Source organism: Podarcis filfolensis, assembly GCF_964270895.1.
Source record: "Podarcis filfolensis genome assembly, chromosome: 10".
NCBI classification, from domain to species: Eukaryota; Metazoa; Chordata; class Lepidosauria; order Squamata; family Lacertidae; genus Podarcis; species Podarcis filfolensis.
In genome coordinates this window covers 47755841-47782511 of record NC_139612.1, presented here as the reverse complement: position 1 = coordinate 47782511, position 26671 = coordinate 47755841, and the positions used below count along the sequence as shown (strand labels likewise).

At 45.7% G+C, this 26671-nt stretch overlaps 1 protein-coding gene across 1 annotated transcript; it reads right to left on the bottom strand.

Annotated features, from left to right (window-relative positions):
* Window positions 1-6085: 6085 nt before the first annotated feature.
* RAC2 (Rac family small GTPase 2) lies at window positions 6086-25745 on the bottom strand. Its single transcript, XM_083573990.1, has 7 exons — window positions 25579-25745; window positions 22004-22075; window positions 18530-18647; window positions 16522-16584; window positions 13607-13766; window positions 9916-10048; window positions 6086-7181 (listed from the first exon to the last, which is right to left on the bottom strand). The coding sequence occupies exons 1-6, from the start codon at window positions 25611-25613 to the stop codon at window positions 9918-9920; spliced, it is 579 nt and encodes a 192-aa protein (XP_083430116.1). The 5' UTR covers window positions 25614-25745; the 3' UTR covers window positions 6086-7181; window positions 9916-9917.
* Window positions 25746-26671: the final 926 nt, after the last annotated feature.

Genomic DNA, 26671 nt, shown 5'->3' with positions numbered 1-26671 from the left:
GCACTATTGTGCTTTGAGCACGACTGTATATGTAGCATATAAATAAACAGTCTATAACTAACTGGTACAGCCTACTGCTCTCATAGTGACCAGCCAGAGGCCTGTAGGAAGCCCATAAGCAGAATCCATGAGCAATAATATTCTACCGCTGTTGCTCCCAAGCAGCTGGTATTTGGAGGCCTGTTGCCTCCGATACTGGAGAGAATGGCTATCATGATTCACGACTAACAGCACCCATTGATAGCTTTATCCTCCATTAATTTGTCTAATCACATTATAAAGCCATCCAGGTTGGAGGCCATCACCACTTCTTGCGAGAGGAAGTTTCGTAGTTTAATTATGTGTGAAGAAGTAATTCTTCTTGTCTGTCCCATAACTCCTAATATTCAACTTCACTGGAGAACCTTGGGGCTTAAAAATTATGCATTTTCTCCGTTCTATGCATAAATGTATATGCTTTGATTGTATCATCATGTTGTGAACTGCCCTGACTGAGATATATGGATGAAGAGTGGTACATTGAATAAATGGATGGATGGATGGATGGATGCATGGATGGATGGATGGATGGGATGGATCACCCCCGTCTTGCCTTTTGTCTAAACTAAAAAGCACCTCGTGTAACTTTTCCTTGGAAGGAGTTGCTCCATCCCCTTGATTGTTTTGGTTTCCCCTTTGTGAAACTTTTCACCTCTACAATAGCCTTTTATTTTATTTTATTTTGAGGACCGCAACCACAGTTTTCCTGTTGTGGCCACTCTACAAATTTGTAAAAAGCAGGGATGGGAAGTCTCCAGTCTACAGGCTGAATTTGGCCCACCAGGCCATTTCCCTTAAACCACACCCTCTTTTCCCATACCTGTCATCATGTGACATATGGTGCAGGGCAGGTACTGATGTGGCTGCAAAGGAACAATTTGGATTTTAAAGCCAGCTCCCAATCATTCATCTGCTGGAACAAAGCACACTCTGCCCTGCTCATCAGCTGATGGGCTGGCGGAGTGAACCTTGCTTCAATAGCATGAAGCAGCTTGCATCGAAACTACTGCTAAAATGAAGGGCGAATTCTTAATATTAGCAATGTTTTCAATGCAATTTTTCAGCCAAGTCACAGTTCAAAACTGCAGGTCAGTTTCCAGGTTCTGGTGGCCTCTCCCATTGAAAGATTTCCAACTTCTTCCTAATCATAAGCTCCTTCTGAGGAAAACATCCTGGGCTATTAGCCTCTAATCTGCTTAACAAATGCAAATTGCCAAGGCACTGTAACAGGACTGTTGGTAGACAATATTCATTATTGTTATTGGAAGAGCTTCACTCAATGCTACCACTTTGCTTCTGGACACAATTTAAAGTACTAGGGCAGACCTCTAAAGCCTTATAACATTGGTGGCCAGGGAGCTGAAGGACCACTGATCAGATTATTAAGAACTTCTTATGAAGCCCTGCTAAGGAAGCTCCTGTTTTCTGAAGTTAGGTGTGTAGGAAGCAGGGACAGGGCCTTTTGGGTTGTGGTGCCTCCTGTAATGGCATGTCCTCTCACTGTCCATTCTCACACCCAGGTATATGTCACATTACTATGTTATAGTACACAGAGAAGTTTGTTGTTGGGGGAGAACATATAAACAATGATCATAGGAATTCATTTTTGTTTTTGCTGCTTTTAAAAATTGGATTTGCTGCTGCTATTTTAACTTCAGTTTCTATTTTTGAGATGCATTTCTGTTGCTGCTAATTTACATTGTGAGCACCTAGGAAACCAAAGTTTCATGGTGCACTATTTTATTTTATTTTAGAAATAAAGAATAGGTAATATGGGGTTCTTTTCAATATCATCAGGAACCGCTTTCTCCTGAGCCACACTGCTGGTCCATCCATCTCAGCACTGTCTTGTGCTTTTTACAAAATTGCATTTTATGTATATTGTAAGCCGCTTTGAAAATTTTGGTTAAGGTGGGGGCATAAATGCTCCAAATAAGCAAATGAAACATATTGGCTGGCAGCCATTCCCCAAGGCTTCAAGCAATGTGGTTTCCCCAACCCTACCTGGAAATACCTGAATTTGAACTGGTGGGGTCATTTGCAGGCAAAGCATGTCCTCCACTCCTGCATTACAGGCATTCTCTTACGGGGTTTTTGAGTTCACAGCAACCACAGCACCATCTTATTGAATGCATTTATTTTTATTTTTTTTGGCTACAGCTGATTCACAGCTAGTAATGCCAGAGAACTGGCTTTAAGCCCATTGCTCCTGTTAATCTCCAAAATAAAATGTGTGGTAGAGATCCCTTGCACAGAATTATCGAGAGCTAGAAGCTGCTTTTCATCTACAGCTCTTCTCTCCCAGTGTGCGTGTGGTTCTCCGCAGTCATTTCTGTTGCTCTGAACCTTGTTATCAATGGGTAAAAAAATCTCACGGGGTAGCAGATGGGCAGCAAAGCAAGTGGGACTCCTGGAAAAAAAAAATCTCACGCACCGAGTGCTTGGGGGGAGATGTTCTCAAATGCATCCTGTAACCAGGGATCACATCCAGCCCCTCTCCTCTCCTGGTCCATTCCACCACAGTGCTCCCAGAGCCCTTGTAATGAGTCAGTAATACAGGTGCCAGCAGCTGCCAATTCTATTGCACCACAGGGACAGCTCTCTTCAGTTTTATTTTAGCAACCCGTAGGCTATTAGTCTTGACGGGTGACTCATTCCGTCGCCTTCTCGCTCTTTCCAGCTTTCCAGCCCCATCCGCTGCTCCGCGTATGCGAATTAGTGTGTGCGTATGCGATGGAACGTAAGTGGAGCCATGCACAGTTCCTTGTGGGGATCTTTGAGGACTCTGGGAAGATGAAGGAGCAACAGAGATCTCTCTCTCTCTCTCTCCCCCGGCCCAAGTCCAGAGTGTCTCCAATCTCCTTGCATATTATGCATGCTCAGTAATTGCCATCCTAGAAGGCACTGATTTTAATTGTGATGGGCTGGTGCAGCCTCTCCTCATTTATGCCCTTTGGCACCATTTCTCATGGAGGGGAGAAAAGCCAAGGCGCTGATGTAAAGCGGTCTGGCATATAAGTAAAAATAATCATCGTAATTACCATCCCGCGAAAGTTGTTACCAACCATCCTGCTTATACACATACACCTCTGGGGCGCGGGGTAACTTGAGTGACAGGTCAGATAAGCAAGAGCAGCTGATGGGAGGTCTTTATGCAGCGCCTGCATACAGCCGCAGTATAGAGTTTCTGGTGCTTGATTGAAAGGAAAGCCGGGATTGGCTTCTGTCATGTCCCACTTCAAATGGGACAGTTGGTAGGTCTGCAATTGTCTGACTCGGTATGAGGTATTCTTCCTATGTTCTTCATCTGGCTGTGCCCTGTGTCTTTAATTTACATGTCGCTCCAGTTAATAATAATAATAATAATAATAATAATAATAATAATATATTTATACTCCACCCATCTGGCTGGGTTTCCCCAGCCACTCTGGGCTGCTATTAGTGCTGCTATTTCAAAAAGTGGATCTCACAAGCCTAATGCCTGCCTGCACATGTACTATTTTATTTTTGTGCCCCTTTAACAAGCTCAGTATAGATCTTGAGAGCAAGGAGTCATTTCAATACTTATTTCCTAGGAACCTATAAGGAAGTAGTTCCCCAACCCCTTCCCACCCAAACAACCTGAATACAGGAGAGTTGCACAAGATCCAGGGGCCAAAGATACGCTTCTGAGAAGAACATTCTACCCACCAACATGTCTCAAAACGCCATCACACACTAAGATAAAAACATGGACCTAGAAAAGTCCTCGGCAGAAGTTTACTGAAGCCTTAGATTCTTCTTTTGCAACATGAAGCCATGGCAACACAGTTTAGGTCAGGAACTTGATATATTACGTCTGGGCTCAGACAAGCTAGAATCTCAGCAGGCCTGGGGGTCTGACTAATGCTGATTGCCAAACCCCGTAGGAAATGGTTTACAGGACCCAGAAAATAATGTTACATATGGCACCATTAGGAAGATTTCCTGTGTGTGAGACTCTGCCTCAAGCAAATGCCTTGGAGGCAAGCCTGTGACAGGGAGCAGCAAGGAAATTTGCCCATTTGTTAGAACAATCTTGTTGCGTGGGGCTGATGGGAATTATAATCCAAAATGTCTGGAGGGCATCTCAGGCCACATGCACACCATACATTTAAAGCACTATGATACCACTTTAAACAGTTATGCCTTCCCCCAAAGAATTCTGGGAACTTAGTTTGTTAAGGGTGCTGAGAAGTGTTAGGAGACCCCTCACAGAGGTACGTTACAAAGAGTGGCTGAACAATCATTCCCTCTTCATGCAGAACCCTGCGAATTATAGCTCTGAGAGGGGGAATAAGGGTCTCCTAACAACTCCCAGCACCCTTAAGTAGCTCCCATAATTTTTTGGGTGAAGCTATATCACTATTTGAAGTGGTATCATAGTGCTTTAAATGTATGGTGTGAATGTGGCCTCAGATTACAGAAATAAACCTGACTGAGGCTTCCTCACATCCCTTCTTCTGGCCTGTTAAATGTCCAAGTGGCTCTTGTAGGCTGCTTTCTTGCCATTGCCTCCTGTCTGGGGTCCACTTGTGACTGCACAGCTCAGCCGACCCGATCGTGAGTTTGTATGGCTGGACTAGAGGTGACAGAATGCTGGAATCCCAGAAGTCATTTCAAAAGGTTCCTGAATGAGGAGACAAGGATTGGAGGACTGCAACCAATCATGCAAGTGGGGGCAGAGGGGGAAAGGAACTAACCAATGGGAAAAGGGAGGAAGCCCACAATAAAGACTCTCCTACTGCAAAGAGGGGAGGGGTTGTGGGTGGGAGCCAATCTCCGCCTCAAGCAGGGGGCGTTAGCCCCCTGCCTCCCACTCTCCTGGCTGGCGCACCACGCCCACAGGCAAGCACCCAACCAGGTGCCTTGGAAGGGGCGTGGACGGCAGCTTAACTTGCTGCTGCACCAGCCACACGGCCTCACTTTTCGCCGTCCCGTCGCGAGTCACCCACCCTCCACTCCCTTAGAGCTCAGGGTTTCAGTTTTTTCTCTTGGCCTTGCTATGGACCCTAGGTTGGTCGCCCTGGTTGTCCAGGGGGCCTGGTAGGAATTTTTCCATTTGGCATTAGGCTTTGTGGTTTTTTCGCCTACCTCGTAGCAATCGTCACAACTTTCGTGGTATTGGTGGGTAGGTTAGGCATTGGAATAATGTGTTTGTGGTGTGTGGAAGGGCTAGGTGTGGCCATCGCCTACGCCTTCAATTTTTGGGTATTCCGTTAAAGGAATCCGGCGGTCGTGTATTCTGTCCGATGCCTGTGTGGCGGGGGGCCATGGCACGACCCTCGGTGACATCAGGGGAGAGCTTATAGTTGGATTATCATCAACAGGCTCCATCTACTGGTGAATAAACCCCCCTTTTAGACTCACCCCTCTCCGAGTGGGTGGAGTCAACTGACGTGATCCAATGCCTAAGCCAATACCTTTTCACTTGCTGTAATCAATAAAGTTGTGGCCTTTTCTTGCCCATTAACCTTATATCACGTGTCCGTGTGTTTTCATTCCACTAAGCGGGGATCGGGTCCTCGAACCACAACCCACCCTTCCCAGATCCTGGTATGTCAGGATCATGAAGGTGGGGGAAAGAAGGTAGCATCTCTGGGAGGAAATCTTGAGTTGCTCACCTACATACAGAGATGTCCCAGCAACATGGGACAGACCATCCAATGACGAAGTGTATTTCTTCCCCGTATCAAGGAACTTGGGCACCTGACTGGCTTAAGCCAAGGACTGAAACTATGCCTTTTGAGGCAAAAGTGACCATGGCCCTGACTTATCTATGACAAATCACACCTCCTTTAGCTTGAACTCCATAATTGGTCAAAAATCCCTCAGAACATCCCCAAGGTCCCAGGATGAGGATTTGATGTAGGTCAGAGTTGTCATGATGCTTTGCAAAAGGAGATGCAATGTGTGAGTTACAGCTTCTTAGCTAAGTAGGAGACATGTCGTCATCAGAGAGGCCCAGCCCTGAATACCCGTCTCTTTATCATAGTTCTTTAGAACCAGAAGACAAGGGTAGCAGAAGAAGAGTGGCAGAGATATTTATTGAGCCTTTATTGAGCCTTGTTTGCGATGCTGTGATCAGGGACAGAGAGGTTATATGGGGAGATTTCAGAGAACAAGGGCACTTGCACACAAGAGCCCATTAGCACAGCTGAAGCACTGCTTTTATACAATTGGCTAGAAGTGGAATTAAAACAGAGTTACCACACAAGAAACTTTACAAAGCGCGGTATTCTCCAGCAATACAAGGGTCGAGATCATCCATTAATTACTCAGAAGAAAGGCCCATTCAGCAAAGGTCCTTTCCAATGCTATTCAAAAGCCTTCTGTTTTACTATTTCATGTTGGTATACGTTGAAAATGCTGAATGGTGTTTCTAAATTGCCCCAGGGTCAGTTTCTCTTCCCACAGGGAATTGTGGTAGGGGGGAGGAAAGATGTTAAGTACTTATTTTCTCTTATTCCCCCCCCCTCTTTTCTTTGGTTAATGGTGAAATAGCACTTTTATGATGCTATCTCACCATTAAAATAAGTAAATAAAGGTCTAGTGAGATGAAAGCAGTAATTAGAAGCTCCTCTCCCATCCACAGGGAGAGAAACTGTCATTGGAGCAATTTAGAAAGGCTATTAAAGGTGCAAAGTACACTCTGTTAACCAAAAACCCTTTAGCCAAGATCAACAGGAAGCAATAAAACGGAATAAACCTTCAAAGAGGAACTGGAAAGTACAGAAGCCTTGAAACCCCTTAATAGCGCTTTTCCTGTCCACACTGAAGAGACTGGTGCTACAATTGCACTAAACTTTTTTAAAAACAATAGCCATAGATCAGGTTGGGGGTGGAAACTACAGGCCAATGAATCAGAAAAACAATAGAACACAGCAGACTAAATATGGTGTGATGGGGGGGGGGCTTCCTAACAAGTGAGGAATTCCAGGAGGCAATTCCAGACTAAATAACTAGTGTGGAAGCATCCACCACCACCCCTAAAAAATCTCAAAACTCTTCACTGGCATCACTTCGGGAGATACAGGAGAGGAATCCAGTCTTCAGTCTCTTTCCAATCAGCAAAGCCCAGAGAAAGGAGCAAATTCATTGGGTGAGGGAGCCGGGTCTGGAATCTGGAAGACAAATAAAAAGAGTCAGTCTGCGCCATCCGCAAGTGAGACTTCCATGTGGCAGTGCAGTGGGGACTTCCAAGCATCCTTTATAAGGTCAGGTTTCCTTTGGGGAAAGTGTGCTGGAGACCTATGGTCAGTGGAGAGTCCTTTTCCATTCATGGTGTTTGCTTGCTGGACACCTGCCCACAGCTCTAACAAAGAAAAAAATGAGGAAAGAAAGAGCAATGGTGGGCTGGTTCACTGGGACTTCTCTTGGGCTCCCGGCAACCCATTTTTCTTGCCGCTCCTCTGCCCTTTGTTGTTGAGGGTAACTAGAGCCACTCATTAAAGACTGGTCTGGGGGGAAGGAGAGCGAGAGTACAGATGATACCATCAGCCTGGCTGCTGCTGACTAAAGCTGAGACAGGAGAGCAGTTTCTAATTGTGTTAGATGCCCAAGCAGCAGTAGGAACTCCTGTTTGGATAGTATCAGGCAACATCTATTTTCAGCAAGCTCCCCTCTCATATTCAGTTGAGTGTCCATCCAAATTTTCTTGACTTTCTTACCAAATGTGTAAGTGGGGAAATCACGCATTCCTCCCTTATGCATTCAGTGAATATGTGAGGGGGAAGTGGGGCTGCCCCTGAATTTTAATTAAAGTAGAGCCCCTTCACATGACCAGTAAATGGGTGGACCTACAGGCTGAATAAATGAAATTTTAAAGTACATTTAAAGCAAACAACTTCCCCAAGGAATCCTGATAGTGGTAGTTTACCACCACCTCACAGAGCTACAATTCCCACCAACCTTAACAAAACTACAGTTCCCAGGATTCTCTGAGGGAAGTTAGGGTGCATATGTTAAGATTTACAAACCTTATTTCTATCCTATATACACACACATATAGCATCAGAAACTCATCTCAGGCTTAGAAAATCTGCAGTCACTCATTCATCTGGTCTATTTTGATTCCATTGCCGAATAAAAGACATCTGAGTTCTTTAAAAAGTCTGTATTTCCCCTTTCCATAACAGTTTGCAACCAGCAATTTAATCCATGACCATACTGTTCCAGATCTTCCATTGATCAGCTGTCGGGACACAGGATGTTCTCCAAGCTTTTGCTAGCAAAGTCAGCTAGCATATGTGTAACTAATTATAGTTATATAGTCTCTCCCTAATTGGTTTTTAACATGTCCCCCAAATATTGTTAGAGGGTTTAATTGAAACTCTAAGCTTGTGATATCTCTTAGGCTTTGAATTGTTGTTTGCCAGGATTCATTAACCAGGCTGCAATCCCACCAGATGTGAGCGAAAGTTCCTTTCTTCTCCTACACTTTGAATGCATGTGTGACACAGCTAGGAATATATTTGGTATAGTGACTGGGGTATAATTCTGCCTAGGTGTTGCTTTGTGAATTTCTCCTTTGAATTTCCATCTATCCAGTACTTCCCCCCTAGAAAAATAGCTGCCAGTACTCACCATGAAGTTGTTACAGTAAACGCTACATTTTTAACAACAAAAAAGAGAGGGGTCGGTACTGCGTGCCCTTGAGTACCACCTGGGGGGGGGGAGTACTGCATCTATTACCTATCTTACAAGGGCCTGTACACATAATTCCTCTGTACCTCCAATATAGTCACAGTGAACTCTCCCAATTCTGTTTTGCAATACTGATTTTGCGACCGCTTGGGACTACTAAAATTTTATACCTTTTAGACAGCAAACATTTTTTCTTTTCCAGAAACTAATTTTCTCAAATAACATGGGATCCCTTTCTATATCGACTGCTCTTGTAATATTTTCAGTATAGCTCCTTATTGGCAGATGCTGCAAAAATCGGCAGATGGAGATTGACTTGCTTTTCTGCTAATTGGCTTTATGAGACCATAACCCCCTGAAATATAGTGTCTTTGAATCTGGTTGTGTCCTCTCTAATCCAGGCAGAATAGTCTCGTTTTTCTTTCATTTTCTGAAAGCCCATATTTCAGGGGAAATTTCCAGGGCCAAAAACATTATCCATACTTTCCCCATATCTTAACAATTGGTCTCTTGATTTCACTTGCTGTACCTTTCCTTGTTTCTGCTTATTACATCTGAACCAATATAACAGGGAGTTGGTTCCTATTTGCTCTCCCATCCATGGTGAGGTATCTCTGAATTCCCAATCTGTATAAGGGAATTAACAGCAAGTCACAGAATGATTCTGTTTTACAGTTTTCCCTCCCAGCCACAGTCTCATTATCTGGTGTCTTCAGGTCTCTTTCCCACAATCTCTGTTAAGATACAAGTGGTTCAGGAACTGGTGGAGGGGGTGGCAGCTTAGGTAGGACTGGAGGCAGTGGTAAGCCGCTAAGAGTGAATCAGATGTTGAGCCAGAATCGGTTCCACCTCCCAAGATGAAGGGATGCTGGCCCTGGCATGAACAGACTCTTCAAGCTCAACACACTCAGAGAACTGCCTGCTTGCTTGCCCAGTCTCAGGGCTCTGTCCATTTGCCACACTAAGTGTTGTGACCTGTCCCATCCTTCCAAAAAGTGTCGCTCATTGAATCAGTGTCTTAGCTTCCACCTAGCCACATATCTGGTCCTCTGGTACACCTGCTGCACCTTGTAACCATGCCTTGTTTATGTACCATTCTGATTTAAGTATCAAAGTTCTTGGCAGAAACCAAACTGGAGATCTGAGCTCTTCGTCTGGCAGTGAGGGCTAAGACAGATGAAGGTCTTTGCCAGTACTTACTTACTTACTTACCCTTAAAGGATACTGCACCCCCTTTTCTTTGTCTTTGTGGGTTGTGGACAGAGAACTGCTCGAATTGCCTCATCAAACACTGTTTTCAGGCCGCGCTGAGTCAGTGCTGAGCACTCGAGGTACTTCACTGCATCTGTGAATACAAAAAAACATTCTGAGGAAGGGGTGCTTTTTAAGCTCAAATAAATCACAGCATCATCATGAGTACAGGGACAAAATGGGAACTTACTTCTGCTGCCCTGTTGCTAAATCAGGTCCTCCCTTAAAGAGGGCACATATTGCAGTGAGACCTGGACAACCAACACCCTGTGTTGTGGGTGGGTACGTTTGGACAGCCACAACACCCGATTGGTAGGTCCCTCGAAGCTGGGTGCAATCTGGCCAATGGGACGCAGTCCAAATGGTTTGAGGGACCTATTTATACCCATGCACGTGACCCAGAGCTTCCTCTTTTGGCACATGCATTTGGAACACCCGCTCACCTCTCCCTACTTTTAGGGCGTTGCGCTTGATCTTGCTATGCCATCGTGTGTCGTCTGTCGTTGGGACAGGGGCATGGTAGGAATTTTCCCCACTTCGCTGACTGGCTGTTACCATTTGGGTTTCGCCTGCCGCGTAGCAAATCGTCGCAACTTGTAAGGTTGTGGATAGGCTCTGGTTCAGGTGATAGAGATTGGAGAACGCTCTCGCCATCCCTATGTGAAGGGTATTCCGTTAAAGGAATCCAGAGACTCGATGGTTTGGTCGACCCCTGAGAGGGGGTTGTGCCCGTGCCTGAGTCCAGGGGGACATTTGGGTGGCGGAGTTAGCCCATTCCCAGCTTTCCGCATATGCAGGTGTTCACCCTTGGCTGACCTATGCTGGAACCCTGGGTCAGCGCTACCTTCATGGCAGGGAGCTAGTCGAACCAGAGCATATGCAACCAGTCACTTTCTGTAATCAATAAAGTTGTGGCCTAAATTCTGCCAAAAACCAAAACCAAAATTTGAGTCATGTGTGAATTTATTTAGGGGGGAGGTTTCTGGGTTTGAACGCGCAAACACATTGATTTGGTGATAAATACTATAGGTGACAGAAAATAGTAATAGATGAGTGCGTCTCATTGTTAACCAGAAGATTGGTGGTTTGAGCCCACTCAGGGAAGGCTGTGGACAGGATTCCTGCATTGCAGCTGGGTTGGACCTCAGGGTTCCTTCCAACTCTACAATTGTTGTTGTTGTTTAGTCGTTTAGTCATGTCCGACTCTTCATGACCCCATGGACCAGAGCACGCCAGGCACTTCTGTCTTCCACTGCCTCCCACAGTTTGCTCAAACTCATGCTGGTAGCTTTGAGAACTCTCTCCAACCATCTCATCCTCTGTCGTCCCCTTCTCCTTGTGCCCTCCATCTTTCCCAACATCAGGGTCTTTTCCAGGGAGTCTTCTCTTCTCATGAGGTGGCCAAAGTATTGGAGCCTCAGCTTCACAATCTGTCCTTCGAGTGAGCACTCAGGGCTGATTTCCTTCAGAATGGATAGGTTGGATCTTCGTGCAGTCCATGGGACTCTCAAGAGTCTCCTCCAGCACCATAATTCAAAAGCATCAATTCTTCGGCAACCAGCCTTCTTTATGGTCCAGCTCTCACTTCCATACATCACTACTGGGAAAACCATAGCTTTAACTGTACGGACCTTTGATTCTAATAAGTGAAACATAATAAATGGGCATCTGCAGCTGTGAATGTGCCTGGCTTGGTTGCTCCCTGGTGATAATATGTTTTTAAAAATAAGAAAAAAGGAAGCTGCAGTGACCATGTAGGCTCTAGTGGGCCCCAAGATGTTTGTCTCAGCTTAACACAAGGCCTCTTTGATGCTGCCATCTTCTTGTTCTTTGGCTGGTCATGGGGTGTGTAATGAGCTGATGGGCCCTGGACTTTGACCACCAAGTGCTGCTCCATCTGCAGAACTGCTGTAACATACAGCAAATAGATTTCACCATTTGTTTAAACAGTCTGGTGCTTTATTCGTTTGCTTTCATTTTCTGCATTTGTCTATATGCTTCCTTTATTTATTCACTGTTTTAAACTTGTTGTCTCTTGGCTGCCCTAGGAACCTAATTCATCATATTAATTTGCCAAGTCCTGAACAAATTAGGCTCTTGCTCAACCTACGTATCCCCAAATGCCCAACCACTTAGGTCTTGGAGCTGCGGTGGAAAGGAAAGATGAATTCACCTACGCAGGAAAGAACGGGGTTGCTTGTACAATGAGAGAAAGGGGCCTTGAGAATGAGCGAGTGCAGCATGTTACCCTTTGCTGGTTAGCACCAGACCACACGGCAGGAAAAGGAAGTTGTGGCTGAACAGTGTTTCAACTGACAGAACTTTTGAAGACCAGTTCCGGACAGAAAAGGCCAGGGAGTGGAGAGGAGGAGGAGGAAGTCTGAAAAGCATCTCCAATGCTCACAGTTAAGGCAAAAGCAGTCGGATGAACTACTGATAGTGAGGTCATCCTGCACAGGAAGGATGTTGCCGAGAAAATAAGCAGGCATCAGGTGGGACTCCTCCAAGATTGGCATCGTCTTGGCATCTGAGGCAAAAAGGCTTCAGCCTTCCTTCACAAGCAATCTCCTCTACAAATGGGCTGCATTGTAACCTCTGCTAGCAAAAGCAGTGTGCATCATTCTAAGATGGCGCAAGCAGGCAGTGTCCTAGAGGAGTAGCATAGGCAGCAATTCACCCAATGCAGTTTGTGCAATGGTAGGAAAATGGCTCTGCTGCAATATAGATATGTGAACTGGAGAGCAGCATTGATGCATAAGGAGGAGCATGCACAGAATCAGGCAAGGAGCCCCACCACACACACACACACACACACACACACACACACACACACTTTTGACATGGCACATTCGTTAAAAGTGCATACCAAAAATGTGTTCACAAAGAGAAATTCACACTGAAATGCTGAGGAATATTTGTGAAAATGAATACAGGTGTCCTCCCACTTATGTGTGATTGACTTGCACACAACTGCACACATGCGCAGTGACATGACATAATGAAATAATTCAATTCCAACCAGGAAATGGTGGGAGGGAGAGAGACCCACCCCAGAACCCAAAGAGGACGTGGGTGAGGGCAGAGGAAGCCCCAAAGACACCAGAGGCATAGCAGGGCTTTGTTTATGCTGCTCAGCCTCCCCGCCCACCGGCTGACGTGCAGGGGAGTACAGCAGCAACCACCACTTTCCCACATGTCCTCCAGCCTCCTGGCAGTCCTAGAGCTTCGATTCTAGTTGTGGGAATTTTTGGATACAGTGCTTTTTTATGGATTGGAGAGAGAGCAGCAGAGAGGGCATTTATAGGGTGTTAAGGGGGTGCTCCCCACTTTTGGAAATTTCATTTAGGTGCGCAGGCACCCAGAATATATGCCCCTTGCAAATTGGGAATCAGCTGTAAATTTCAGATTGTTGCAGAAATGTGGAAAACTGAATTTAAGGCTGGGAAAATGAGAAAAGGAGAGACCCGAAGTGGACAGATCCTTCCAGAATTGGAACATGTCCTGATTGCGAGCTTCCAATAGGCATCTGGTTGGCTGCTGTGACTAGATGGGTCACCTCCCTGACCCAACATGTTCTTATGCTGGTTTCCACAATTTTAACAGCCCCAGTTTGAATTGGGGCATCTCCTCCCACCACCTCACCCTCACATACCAATTTCCTTGGCCAGCGCAAGGCCTTGTGGGTACGTAATGGGTGCCAACTTCTTCTCTTTGAGCTTCTCTATGGTGTCCTTGTCATCTCGGAGATCCAGCTTTGTGCCCACGAGGATCATGGGAGTGCTAGGGCAGTGATGCCGTACTTCAGGGAACCACTAGAAGAAAGTTCAAGATTTGAAGTGGGAAGAGTGAGGCGAGAAACAAAAAGAAAGAAAGAAACTGGGCTACATTTCGTATCATTGTAGTCTATCTAGCAAACGCTTTACAGACGATAATAATTGTCTTGTTGGATCAAAACAAATCTAATATTACCACCTTTGCCAAGGTGGAGCCTTCCAGATGTTTGGGAGTTGCAGTACAAAACATCTGGAGGGCACCAGCTTGGCAAGGGCTGATTCACACCATCCCTATTCATAATAGGGTCATCTTTTAAGAAAAATCTAACTTTAAAGCAGCCCAGGGGCTCTGATTTTGATATGTGTGCTGGAGATGAGGAGTTTGATCTTTTCTCCTGTATCTTTTTCCTGATCTATATTTCACCCCTATGCTGGTAATAGTGGGGAAATAAATACAGGCATCTATATACACACAAACACACACACACCAGATCCAGCAAATAGTATCTTTGGGAGGTGGGTGGGGAGTAAATTTAAACTGGAAAAGTGGCACAGGAGGAAACAGTTAAGCATCACCTCCCCAGTGCTGCTGCTCTGATGAAACCCAGACTTCTCCACAACTGTTTCTGAAGCACAACCAGTCAATAACCAGGAGGTTTCATCATGGAACTCTTGTATCACATATTTTTTTGCCTAGGGCCAGCTCCAGGTTTGCGTGGTGCCCACACCTTCCATTCATCATGCTGCTGGCCTCTACCCATTTGTCACAGGCAGCCCCAGTTCCACTTTTGTATACTCCCACTCCTCCATCCTGTTAAAGTCCATTTTCTGCAGGCAGGTGTGTGGGAGGAAGCCACCCACAGACAGGAAGAGAAACAGTGGGGAGGTGTGGACAGAGGAGAAAGCGGAAGCGACAGCACAGGTGGGGAGGAGGAAGTGGAAGCAACACTGGTCCCTTGGCAGATTTCTGGCAGCATCACTTGGTGCCTCTGGGACTCATTTTGTTCTTAACAATGATGGTACAAGCTGATCTTCATAGTGGATCTTAACACTCATGATGGTACAAAGGAAAGGAGGTGGTCTTTCAAAACCTAGGCCTTGGCATTTCAATGGACCCCAGGACTAAGCCCTAGCAAATTTGTCAATTGCAAGGCATCAAAGCTGTCAGGGCTGGAGTCGGAGGCAGATCAGCAATAAAGGAAGCAGAGCTCTGTTGCAGCGGCAGAGCATATGCCTGCGCTGCCCATGGTGGACGTGCTCCCGAGGGGGGCGGGGCATGGAGGGTGCCCTCCCAGATGCGGGATTGCCACTTGGGTGCATGGAGCGGTGCACACACCCTGCAGCTGGAGGCAAAGTGAGCTGCCCATGGGGTGGAGCGAGCTGCTGATGGTGGACATTTGGCATGCCATGCGCCCATGACTACAAAGCCTCCCCTGAGCTGTCAAAATGAAGGGGGAAGGGGGGAATGCTGCCGGCAAAGCGGTGCAGCTCCCCCCTTCCCCCAACGGCTCGGGGTAGGCTTGGGAGTCGCAGGTGGGCGGCGTGCCAAATGTCACCCCTTCAGCGAAGACACCTAGTTCGGTCCACCTCCACTGCACCCCCTTCCTCCGCCCCTGCTCTGTTGTCAATGAAGTTTATTCTTTATTCAATAAACATGCAACTCAGCCTAGTGGTCTCAGCAACACTCCCCAGTAGGTCTTGTTCCTATGGAACAGTTGCCAGGTCCCTGCCTCCCACCCTTTCTAAGGCTCCTCCTCTCCCAAATGTTTTCCAAGCAGTCTCAAACTGCATCTGTGCACCCCTGTTCTCTGTTCTGCTCTTCTCATTACTCTCCGAGTTCTTGGAGACCAGAGGGGAGGGGAGCTGGTCTCAGCAGGAGAGGGAGACTTCCTGGATTCTTCAGCAGTCTCTTGACCTCCTCTGCTTCAGCCTCATAGTCTGAACTGCTCTTCCTGCTCACCAAGCCCGGTTGCCCAGGGGCGAAGGAAGGTGTTGTGACACCCAGGGCGGGCGTCGCTACGTAGGGTGCATGTGCGGCTTCGCTACGTACGATAGATGCGTCGTATGTAGTGATGCCGCACATGTGCTGTATAGCGGTTTGCCATCAGTGCCACTCCAGTACTGTACGGATGGTGCCGGGATCCCTCCGTCGCCACTACAGCTGTGAATGGAGGATCCTCCGTTTGCAGCTGCAGACACGAGCAGAGGGTCCCGGAACCACCCGTATGGCGCTGGAGTGGCGGCGACGACGGCAAACCGCTATACAGCACATGTGCGACGGCGCTACGTACAGATGCTGCACATGCGCAGTACTTAGTGGTTTGCCGCTGGCACCGGGATCCTCTGCTTGTGGCAACATCTGCGAGCAGAGGATCCTCCACATGTGGCTGCGGCAGCACGATGGCTGCTCGTGCTGCCGTGAGCCCCCGCGGGGTGACTTCTTGACACCCCTGCAGACATGGAACTCGGGGTACTCCACCCCCTGCCCCCCGTTGTGACGCCACTGCTGTAGCCCCTTCAGCATCCATCACCTCCACCCCATCTTCTCCCTCTGACCTCTCCTCGGTGTCCCACCACCAATCCCCTGGCTCTCAGTCTTCCTCCTCTGGGGTTTCCCTGGGGGTTCTCTGGCTGGTGCCTCCCACTACTCCTTTTCATCCAGCCAGTCCCTGCCGAAAACATCCAGGGTCACCACGTTTTCCACGCTGCAGCGGGCCCCAAGGCCAAGTATGATCAATTTCTCACGTGCCCTGTGCCTCCTTCCTCCGCTGCACAAACACCAGGATGATCTCACCTTAGCACGGACATTCTCATAAGATGCAGGGCTGACTAGAGAGAAGCAGATGAGGAAGACGTCCTGTGGGCATAAAATAAAAAAGGACACTTTAAAAGTCACACTGAGGGTTGGTGCTGTCTCATGTAGCAAAACACAAAACACACCAAATATTTATATAGTGCTTTGCCCAAGTACTCAAAGCATTTCAGGTACTTCATCACAGCAATCCTTAACAACCACCCTGTAAGGTGAGACACTATCGTTATTTCCACATTAGCCAGTTATAAAGTGATAGGGTGAAAGCAACAACAACCCTGCAAACAGTGCATTAAACCATGCAGATCAATCTAAATAATTATAATCAGGGAAACCAATCCAAAATGAATATTAGAACCAAAGATGAATGGCAGCTTAAACTGATGGAATATGCACAGCTTGCAGACTTAACTTATAGAATAAGAGAACAAGAAGAATGCACATTTAAAGAAGACTGGAAAATGTTTACCAGCTATATTGGTGAAAATTGTGTTTATTTAAGAACACTGGTAGCATTAAGATAAATTCAACAGTGTAAATAAGTTTTTATGGATGTAACAATGGAATACTGAATGGATTGTTCATGTAAACTATGCAGGGATGTATGGTATGCAAAACGAACCACGGAAGGAGAAGAAGGTAAGTCACTGATTTAAGGTTGTTTAAATGAATATTTTGAAATGTAATTTAGAAAAATGTAATAAAAAAATTAAAAAACAAAAACAAAATGAATATTAGCACACTCCAGTGTTTTTTCATTAGACTGCAAAACTTGGAGCATGATCCGATTAAGCATTTTTTTGGGTTCCATTGATTTTAATAAGCGAGTTCATTATCTGTTTCATTGAAATAAATAAACAGCACAAATAATACGCTAAACGTTAGAGAAGGAAGATTGCACTGACGTACTAAACTGATTGAGCGACAGAACAAACCCCAAACTTACTAGTGCTATTTCACGAATAAGTGAAAGAGAACCTAGAAACTGAATAAGAGTGTAGGGCAGGACATGTTCCTTCTGACACCCTAGGATAACCTTTATTAGTTACATTTGATTCTTGTCACCATCCCACATACAGGCAGGTGGGCATCTGTTCTACATTACAGAGGTCCGCCCTTTGTTTGAAGGTCTATCTGTTCCAAGTCCTGATACTGCTGGACTCCAACTCCCATCAGCCCCAGCAAGCCTGACCAATGGCCAGGGATAATGGGAGCTGTAGTTCAGCAGCATCCAGATGGCAAAATGTTTCCTACACGTGACACAGAGTATTAACTTTTTTCCTCCATTTCAGGCTTTACCTGACAGTTCATCTTAGTCTATGACAGGAAGAAGTGATTTTGGCCTATTGCAATTTTTCATGCAGAGGTACCACTGTACTCACTTTTGTTTTTCTATTTAAGTTAGAAAAGCCCTGATCTCCTTTGTATCTGTGTGAGCAGGGAAAAGGCAGTACCAAAAAGGAAAACATAAGCCAAAGCCTACACCAGTGCTGAAAAATATGACTTGATTTTGCAGAATAAACATAATAAAAAGTTCAATTATCTTTTGGTTCTGAAGGATAATATAGTCAAATGTGATTTGTTCTTTATAGGCAGAAGCAGTGTTGAGTGGTCCACTTCAGGCCACTGGGAAGACCCTCACACAGGTCAATCATCAATAAGGTGGTATACCAAGCATGGAGTCTGAGGTGGTTGACAGTAGGAAAGTTGCTCTTTTAGGTGCTTCTGCCCTGGGCCACTTATGGCTCGGGTAGCTGACTGGCAGCCAGTGCAGTGCTTTCGGGACCAGGGATCCATTGTCCCATTGAGCTGCCGCACTTAGCAGCCTATCAGCTGCCTTCAACACTAGGAGCAGCCTCCAGATTGTCTCAAAGGGCAGCCTCACACATGGTGCATTGCTGTAGTCCAGCTATAGGGAGGTCACTAGAGCATGGATAACTGAGTCCAAAACTGCAGAGAAAATGCATATGAGAAAACAAGAGGAACTCACTGTCTGAGGATAGGAGAGAGGTCTCAAGCGGTCGTAGTCCTCCTGGCCAGCTGTATCCCACAACCCCAGGTTTACAGGTTTGCTATCAACCATTACATTGGCAGAGTAGTTATCAAATCTGTAACAAAAGTAGGTGTCAGTTCCTTAAAGCTTAGTTAACAGGGTGGCCATATTTCAAAAAGTGGAAATCAGGACACAAAAGTTGTTCAGTTGTTGTTGTTTTTGGCAAAGTCGAGCTTTTGCCAGTTTCTACCCGGACACTGCTTCCAACTACAGTAACATGAGCTGTTTCGAAGGGGAGGATCTTTGCCCATTTTAAGTCAAATTTAGGAAGTTCACAGGAGGAACACATCTCAGCCTACCCCTTCTTCACCCAGTCACATGTGTCCTACAGAAAGCCTCTGCAGTGGGAATGGGTTTATGGGGTGGCTGTGGCGAGGGGGGATGGGAATTGCTTAAAATTAGGCTTGGGAGAATGTGTGCAAACTGTCATGATATAGTTTAGACATTAGGTGGCACAGAAATTTATTGTATCTGGGTGGAGTCGGGCGTTTCCTGTTACTGTTCTTTTTCGTTTAAGGGAGAAAGGCAATATAGTTCAAGTTCTGGCTTCCTGACAAATGCAACCTCATAGGTTTTACATGACAGATCCTAAATAAGTTAATTTAAGGAAGTTAATGGCAGGAAAGTTTCGCACCTCCACCCCTCTTTTAACACACATTGGGAGAAAATATAACTACAGCCCTCTATAAACCTCTTACCTTTCTATGGTTGCTACTTAGGGGACACGTGACATTTCATTCCAACACGTAACCTTTCAGGTGATATCACAGCATACCTATGCATCACATCAGTGGCCTGGTTTTTGTTTTTCGAAATTAATAATTGGTTAATTTTTACATGATCACGATCTGGATCAAGTTGAATTATTGTGCTTTTATAAGGGATAAAGCACTGCAGCTTCTGCCTTGGAAATCAGTTGAATGGATTCCATTTAAACCTGCAAAGAGATCCTTCTACATCCCAGCAGGCAACAATAGCACCTAGGGTGACTCAAAAGTATCTCTCAACTACTCTGCCTGTTTTGACTCAAGTGGTAAAATTCAGGGCTGCACCACTTCAGACTGGGGGGTGTTTATGTGTCAAAGCTTTAATCATCTCCCATATAAGTAACTCCCTGCATGTATACTACGCCTAAACCAAACCTTTTTCAGTCAGAAGGCAACATGCCAGTGATGGGCGGGGCCAGAGACAAAAGTGGGTGGAGCAATACATGACAATGTTACCTTTGCACAGCTAGCTAATTTCTACACACACGTTTCTGAATTATCAGGGTTCAAGGACACATACCAATCAGGCGAAAACACACAAGGAGAAGGGGTGTAACCCAGGGAGTCTCCCAAAGGCCAAGATATAGAAGTCTTGGAAGCCTGAGCTTCCAAACCGCTTCTCTACACTAAACCAATACACAAATGAAGCAATTGATTCCCAGTTATAGTCTGAACAGCTCGAGAATGTTACCATGTCCCTCCAGCCCAAGGCTACCTCAAGATGGTGCCCTCCAGATATTGTGGACCCCAACACCCATCAGCCCTGGGCAGCATGACCAATGGTCAGAGTATTGTAGTCAGCAACACATTATGCGGCCTCTGAGCTTTCCCAACCATCATGAAGTGTGTTTTATCCTAATTAATAGTGATTAAAATTTACAACAACAAAAATCCCATATTCTCCTCCTTAAGCCCACTTGTGAGGAGGATACAAGAACTATATCACCATTGCATTCATTTTATCTGTATACTGTTTTCCCACAAAGAAATCATGCTCAAAGGGGCTCACAACAAAGAAACAGGGATGCATATCAAACACACTACAAAAACATTTTCAAAATAGCATAGCAAAACCACAGCATGGCAACCATTTCATGGCATAACAAAAATAAAAACCATTTCATAATAACATAGCAGAAAAAGCACATTTCGAAAACACACATTCCAATACTGAGAAGACAACATGCAGCAGAAGAGAAACTAGCCTCTCTACAGTGGACTATAAGTAACACTGGATAGAGCAGTAATACTATTATTTACATATAAATTAAACAACGCTGCTGCACATCCCTGGAGATTCAGATATTATTGGATAGTTCTCCAGAGTGTCCTACCCTTTACTGAGGTATGGATAATGAAGCCCTTTGATTAAATAAAGTGGTCCACCATCAAAACTGCAGTCCTGTCTATTAAAAAGAAATGGCCTGCCCACCTGGTTGTGTCCTGCCCACCTGGTAGTGTCCTAGTCCTCCACTTGAGAAAAAGATGGTTCACAATTTTCAGTTGAAATAGACCGAGTCATATTACAAATATATGTAGCAATATACTTCCTTTTGGTCATGTGCTGTGCAGAAGGATGGTGGGATCTTTCGTTTCTAGCTTGTTTTCAGTGTGTGTTCTTGACGCTACTAACATGAGTTTGACCAAACTGCGGGAGGCAGTGGAAGACAGGAGTGCCTGGCATGCTCTGGTCCATGGGGTCACAAAGAATCAGACACGACTAAATGACTAAACAACAACAATGTGTAGGGGGAGCAGGGTTTGTACAATGGGCAGCCTCTGGCTAACTAATAAAGACTTTGACTATTAGGCAGATCCACATATATACACACACACACTGCTCCACCATTAGTTTTCACCTGAAGGAATGCAATTATTGTGACACTGTGGGGTGTAACATCATAAAAAGCAGTCAAATACAACATTGCCTGTTTGCCCAGAGTGGACACACAGGGGGATGTTACTCCAGCCAGGAGGACTTCCTGTCACACCTGGTCTGGAGCTTCCTCCCCCTGCATGTGACCTGGTGTGTGACCCTGGCAGACCCCATAAAGGGGCTAGTCATGCAGCCATCTTCCCTTCTCCTTATCTTGATGCTCTTTGCTGTCTGCTGGCTCTCAGCCAGCAGCACATGGGCTCATTCCTCACAAGAGGAATCCACACCTTTCTTTGTATCTGTAACTACAAGCTAAAGCCTGCTTTCATATTGTGAACTGAATGTAAGTAAACTTCTCATTACTTTTAAAAGAAGACTGTTGTATCTTTATTGTTTTTAAGATGGAATAAAGGGGAATTTACCAGGAACAAAACCAGTCTGGACAAGCTAGACCAGATTGCTTAACTCAAGAGATTCTAACGAATCTACCAATGAGCTTCCTGCTATGTACAAGGGAAGGTGCGCTGCTATTAGCTCACTAGCATGAGTGAGGAAAGATAATATTTAATCAATATATCCTCTCCTACTATCCACAACTTTCCCACAGATAGTGCATTGACATGAGCTGTGGGGACTTGCTACCTTCTTATTTTCTCTCTACAGGCCAAAGACTTAGTGGAGAAACAAAAATAAGTTTTATCTCAATTCTTCGAAAGCTCAAGGTCCACAGCCTATAGATCCTTTGCCTCTGAGCTGCACCATACTCACACGGTAGGGATGTATTCTCCTGGGAAGGCATTTGTGGTGTAGCTGATCAGGAGGCAGGTTTTACCCACAGCTCTGTAGAAAAGGGGAAAGAAGCACATGACACATATAATTCCAGTTTCTGCAGTAATATGCCTGCTAATGAAGCAGAGCAGGAAGTCCAGACAGTAGGGAAAGGGGGAGCCTCCCTCCGAGGGCCCCTTCTAATCCCAAGGTAATGAAAAGCTGGAAGGAACGCAAGAAAAGGTGTCACTTTCATTCATATATTCATTCATTAAATTCACCTTCCCCTTTAACAACAGCAACAACAACAACTCAGAGCAACTGGTATGTTTTCAAACCAGTTGAAATACACAGCAATAGTAAAATAAAAATAATTTAAATGATTTTTAAAACTCTCAATAATTTAAAAGCTGGGATAGTTGGATACGTTTTGGGGGGACGTTATAAATGGGAAAGGGGTTGATGGAGTGGGGTTTCAATCTGCTACAAATCTCGAGCAGTGAAAAGGATTAGTGGGTGTGCCAGGGGATATTCTGTGACATTGTGGGTGCCACCACTGAAAATACCCTGCTCTACATAGTTACAGATTGTGCCTCTCTAAAAGAAGGTATATAGAGCAGGACATCACATGGGATGGTGACATGGTTCATACAAGATTTTAACAGGGCGATCCTATACATGTCTGCTCTGAAACAAGTGTCATTGAGTTCAACGGGTCTTTCTCACAGGTAAGTGGGTATAGGATTGTAACCTAAACTACTACCTGAACCCAATGAAGCTCAGGTGAGCTCTCAACAATGGCCAAAATGGGAAGTTGTTTTTGCAGAGTAGGATAGAATAGGGCTCTGTGCCTGGCCTCATGATGCCCACACGACATTGGGTGGGGAGGAGGAGGCAGAGTAGGGACACAGGATTTGGGAGGGGGCAGCCCCTCCTTGAAAATTGGGAGAGCCTGAAGACCCCTCAACCCCCACTACCTGATGCATCTGCCAGATCTTTTTAGTTGGAGATTGAATATGTAATCTAGTTCATACACGTACTTGCCCTACTGAACTGCTCAAGAGAATGGTGCTTTCTGTTTTCTAAAATTTGCATGCATATGTGAGAAAGAGAGCTTACAGACTTCCTCTTTGGGGTATTTTTAAGAGGAAGGGACTAGTAAAGTGCAGGGAGTGGGAAAGTCTCTTTGCTGCTGGCCCAGGTGACACCCTTATCCAAAACTCCTGGCATTGCAATATGTGCCACCCTCTTGATGTTGCATTCAAAACTTCTCCTCAAGCTTCTCTCCTCCTCCCTAACTGTCCATAGTGCTACTTAGCAGATACATGCACAGATCCTATCCAAGATGCAAGAAACTAAAGCTGCAGTCCAAGGAAGTGCAGGGGTGGGGGAGAAATGGGATTGAGTTTGCTTTTAAAGGGAATCCTATCAAATTGGTACTTTCCAAAACAATGTGTTAATGAAAACCTAGGCATCTTTCAAAATTCACACTTCTCTGAATTTTGCATTGTAGTTCTCCAGCCAAATGTGTTCATTAGAAAATAACATTCAAAAATGTGTTGCATTAGGGGAAACTGGCACACCCCCCCCAACATGTGTGCATTAGCAGAAATTGCCTTAAAAAATGTGTGCATTAGGAGAAATTCTCATTAAAATGTTGATTATAAGTTCCTTGTGCAAGTTTTTTAATGATGTGGAAATGTGGAGAAGTGAATTTAAGATTGCAAAAAATGGGAAACCAGAACCTGACAGATTTGTACATTCCTAAACTGAGTCGGGCTTTCATCTAAGAAAACATGCGTAGGATCGGGCTGCAAACCTCAGACATAGAGAAGTTGAAAGCTTGTATGGAGCTAGCTTCTGTTTGTGGAAAATAATATGTTTTTGAGTCACCCAGACCACATCAGCAGAAAGGAGGTGAAGATGCTGCCCAATGAAGAAGTCTTTGTACTGCAAGCACTTTCCTGAGCTGAACCTTTTACAAGCTGGTGCAGTAAAAGATGCTCTCATTTAGTACTGCTCATTTCTCATCCCACCATCCATCATGGTGGCTTCTGACTCTGGCTCTCTCCAATCAGCAACTAGTTTTACTGGGGGAGTACTTAGAAAAAGGAAGAGGTGTGTGTCAGGCCAAAGGCCTAACTCCACCTGCACACGTCTACTGTTGCATGGTGGGAAGCCCACAATCCATCTGGCTCCCCATGTTTTCACCTCTCACTTGGAAACTGTTGGGCCAGGTAGTATTCTCCCAGAGTCCCACATTTAGCCCTTGCACCTCCAGCTGCTGGCCCAATTGCCGATCTTTAGCGACACCAGGAAGTGATTATTCTGGTTACACCTTTAAGGGTCACATAGGTGCCTTATACACAATAGAAACTCTTAGTGCCTTAGGCTGCCATGGTGCAAAGGCCTCTGCTTTCCCACGTAAGCTTTTGCCCATGGATGGTCACATGCATATTCTCTCTTGAGAACCTTTAGAGGTGTCCACATACTGCATTCAACCTGCATGTACAACCTGTGTACATAAATAATTGAGCTGTACACTCATACAGTGATCCACATGTAACATTCAGTAAGTGCCCATTCTACGTACCTGATAACCTAAGCTGCACAAATCAAGAGCTGTACGCTTTCACACAAACGTGTGTTGAGGCAGATCGGTGTAATGTGTGAACAAGCCTAATGGAATGTAGACGGTTGGTCCATCTAGCTCAACCTTGTCTACACTGACTGGCTCCAGGGTTTCAGGAAGGGGACATTCCCAACCATACCTGGAGTTGCAAAGCAGATATTCTACCACTGAGCTGTGGCTCTTCTTCCAAGGGTGTTTCAGATTAATCAATCTTCTCAGCACAGCAGGGAAAGATCCCAGGGAAGGATTCAGAAAGCAATGTGTGTGTAGTTTAATGCAGAGAAAGCATGGCCTAAATACAAGGGCCACATCTTCACTTGCAATTCATTTCAGAGATGACTCTGCTGTCCCACCCTTCAAACCCACCAACCCACAGAATGCAACTGTTTCTGGAAATGCTGTCAGAAAGACCAGGGAAGTACTCCAATCATTCCCACAGAAAGTAGTCTTGTACCATTTGGATGTGGACAATAATCTTCTGCAATCTGTCCTCAACCCCACAAGTAACGCCATAAAATGCAACACAGAAATAACACACTCTGTATCCAAGTCAGAATTTATCGAAAAGCACCTTCTTCTTATGCAACATATTGAAATGGGGGTGGGAAACCTGTGGCCCTCTAAGATGTTGCTGGACTCCCATCATCCCTGGCCATTGGCCATTCTAGCTGGGACTGATGGACCATTGCTCGCACTAGCTGGAGCCCCACATTAACTGACGGGGCCACAAGTCGCCCACTCCCGGACTAAGGCATGCTCTTCCCCCACCCTTGATTGCTCTTGAAGCAAGTCACAGTTCCTTCCTGTGCTTGCATGGCCTCTCTGAAAGACAGAGAGAGAGAAGCTGTCAGCTCTGGGGCCTCGGAGCAAGGAAGGATCTACTCCAAGGAAGAGTCACGCCTTCCCTCACTCTCCCCTGTCCCCTCAAGCAAATGGTACATACCCATCTCCAACCACCACACACTTGATGGCTTGCATGGCTGTGGCCTAGCGGACTTATGGAGTTCCGTTGAGTCCCCCGGTCAGATCTAACGGCTCGCAAGTGATGATGGCGGAAAGCCTCCGGCAGTTATGTCAAAACGGAAGCTGAACTGAAGAGCAGATTGTGGGTTAGGAAGGAAAGGGAAGAGAGGCTGTTTCTCAACCCGCCTACTGGTCCCTTCCCCCCACCAGGCAGCCGGGGAGGGGCATGTGCAAGCATGCCATTTCAAGAGATATTTTCTATCTTTGCTTGCCCCATATGGCTAGCCATTTCCTCTCATCACACTCTGTGACTCCAGGCTTTGGATTTGTTGGGGAAGCTACTTGTGTAGCTTCCAAACATCCAGAAGAGCAGATGGAGTGGTGGGGGAAGCACAGAAGGGGAGCCTCTTCTGTTTCGTAGCATTCCTAGTTTAGGAGAAGATATCTGGGTGAGGAATGGATTGGGCTCATGCTGTAGCTCTCTCCAACCCCCTGGTGAAGAAAGAGAGAAGCCACTTTCTTGCAGTGGGGAATGAAGGGTTTCCATGTTTAATTAGACACTGACAAAGTTGCAGGTTGCCTCCGATATTTTGCCGGAGGGATTCAAGAGCATACCGGAAATTTAGGTTTGTGCAATTAAAGTGGATTAAAGCGCTCTGTCATCCGAGCGCAATCGACGAAATCAACTTTCTGCCGTTAGACCTAAGGCTTAATAAAGACCAAACACTGTCTAAGCTTTGTGTAAGCAAGCAAGTCTGAATGGATGCTCATTAAAGAGATCACCTGGAGGATGAAATCAACACCTCCCAAAAGAAAAGGGGCCTCTTATAATTGAGCCATAAATCTTTCAATCACTCAGTTTATGTCTATTCTTTGACGCACAGGAAACCACAGGGGGGGGGCTCTTGTGCGTGTGTCCTGCTGGAGGGTTTCCCGCAAGCATCCCAGTGGCCACTGTGAGAACAGGATGCTGGACCAGATGGGCCACTGGCCTGATCCAGCAGCCTCTTATGTTCTTATAAGTAATGTGGCCCAAGAAGAGAGTGTGTGCCCACGCACTGGAAACCCGCCCC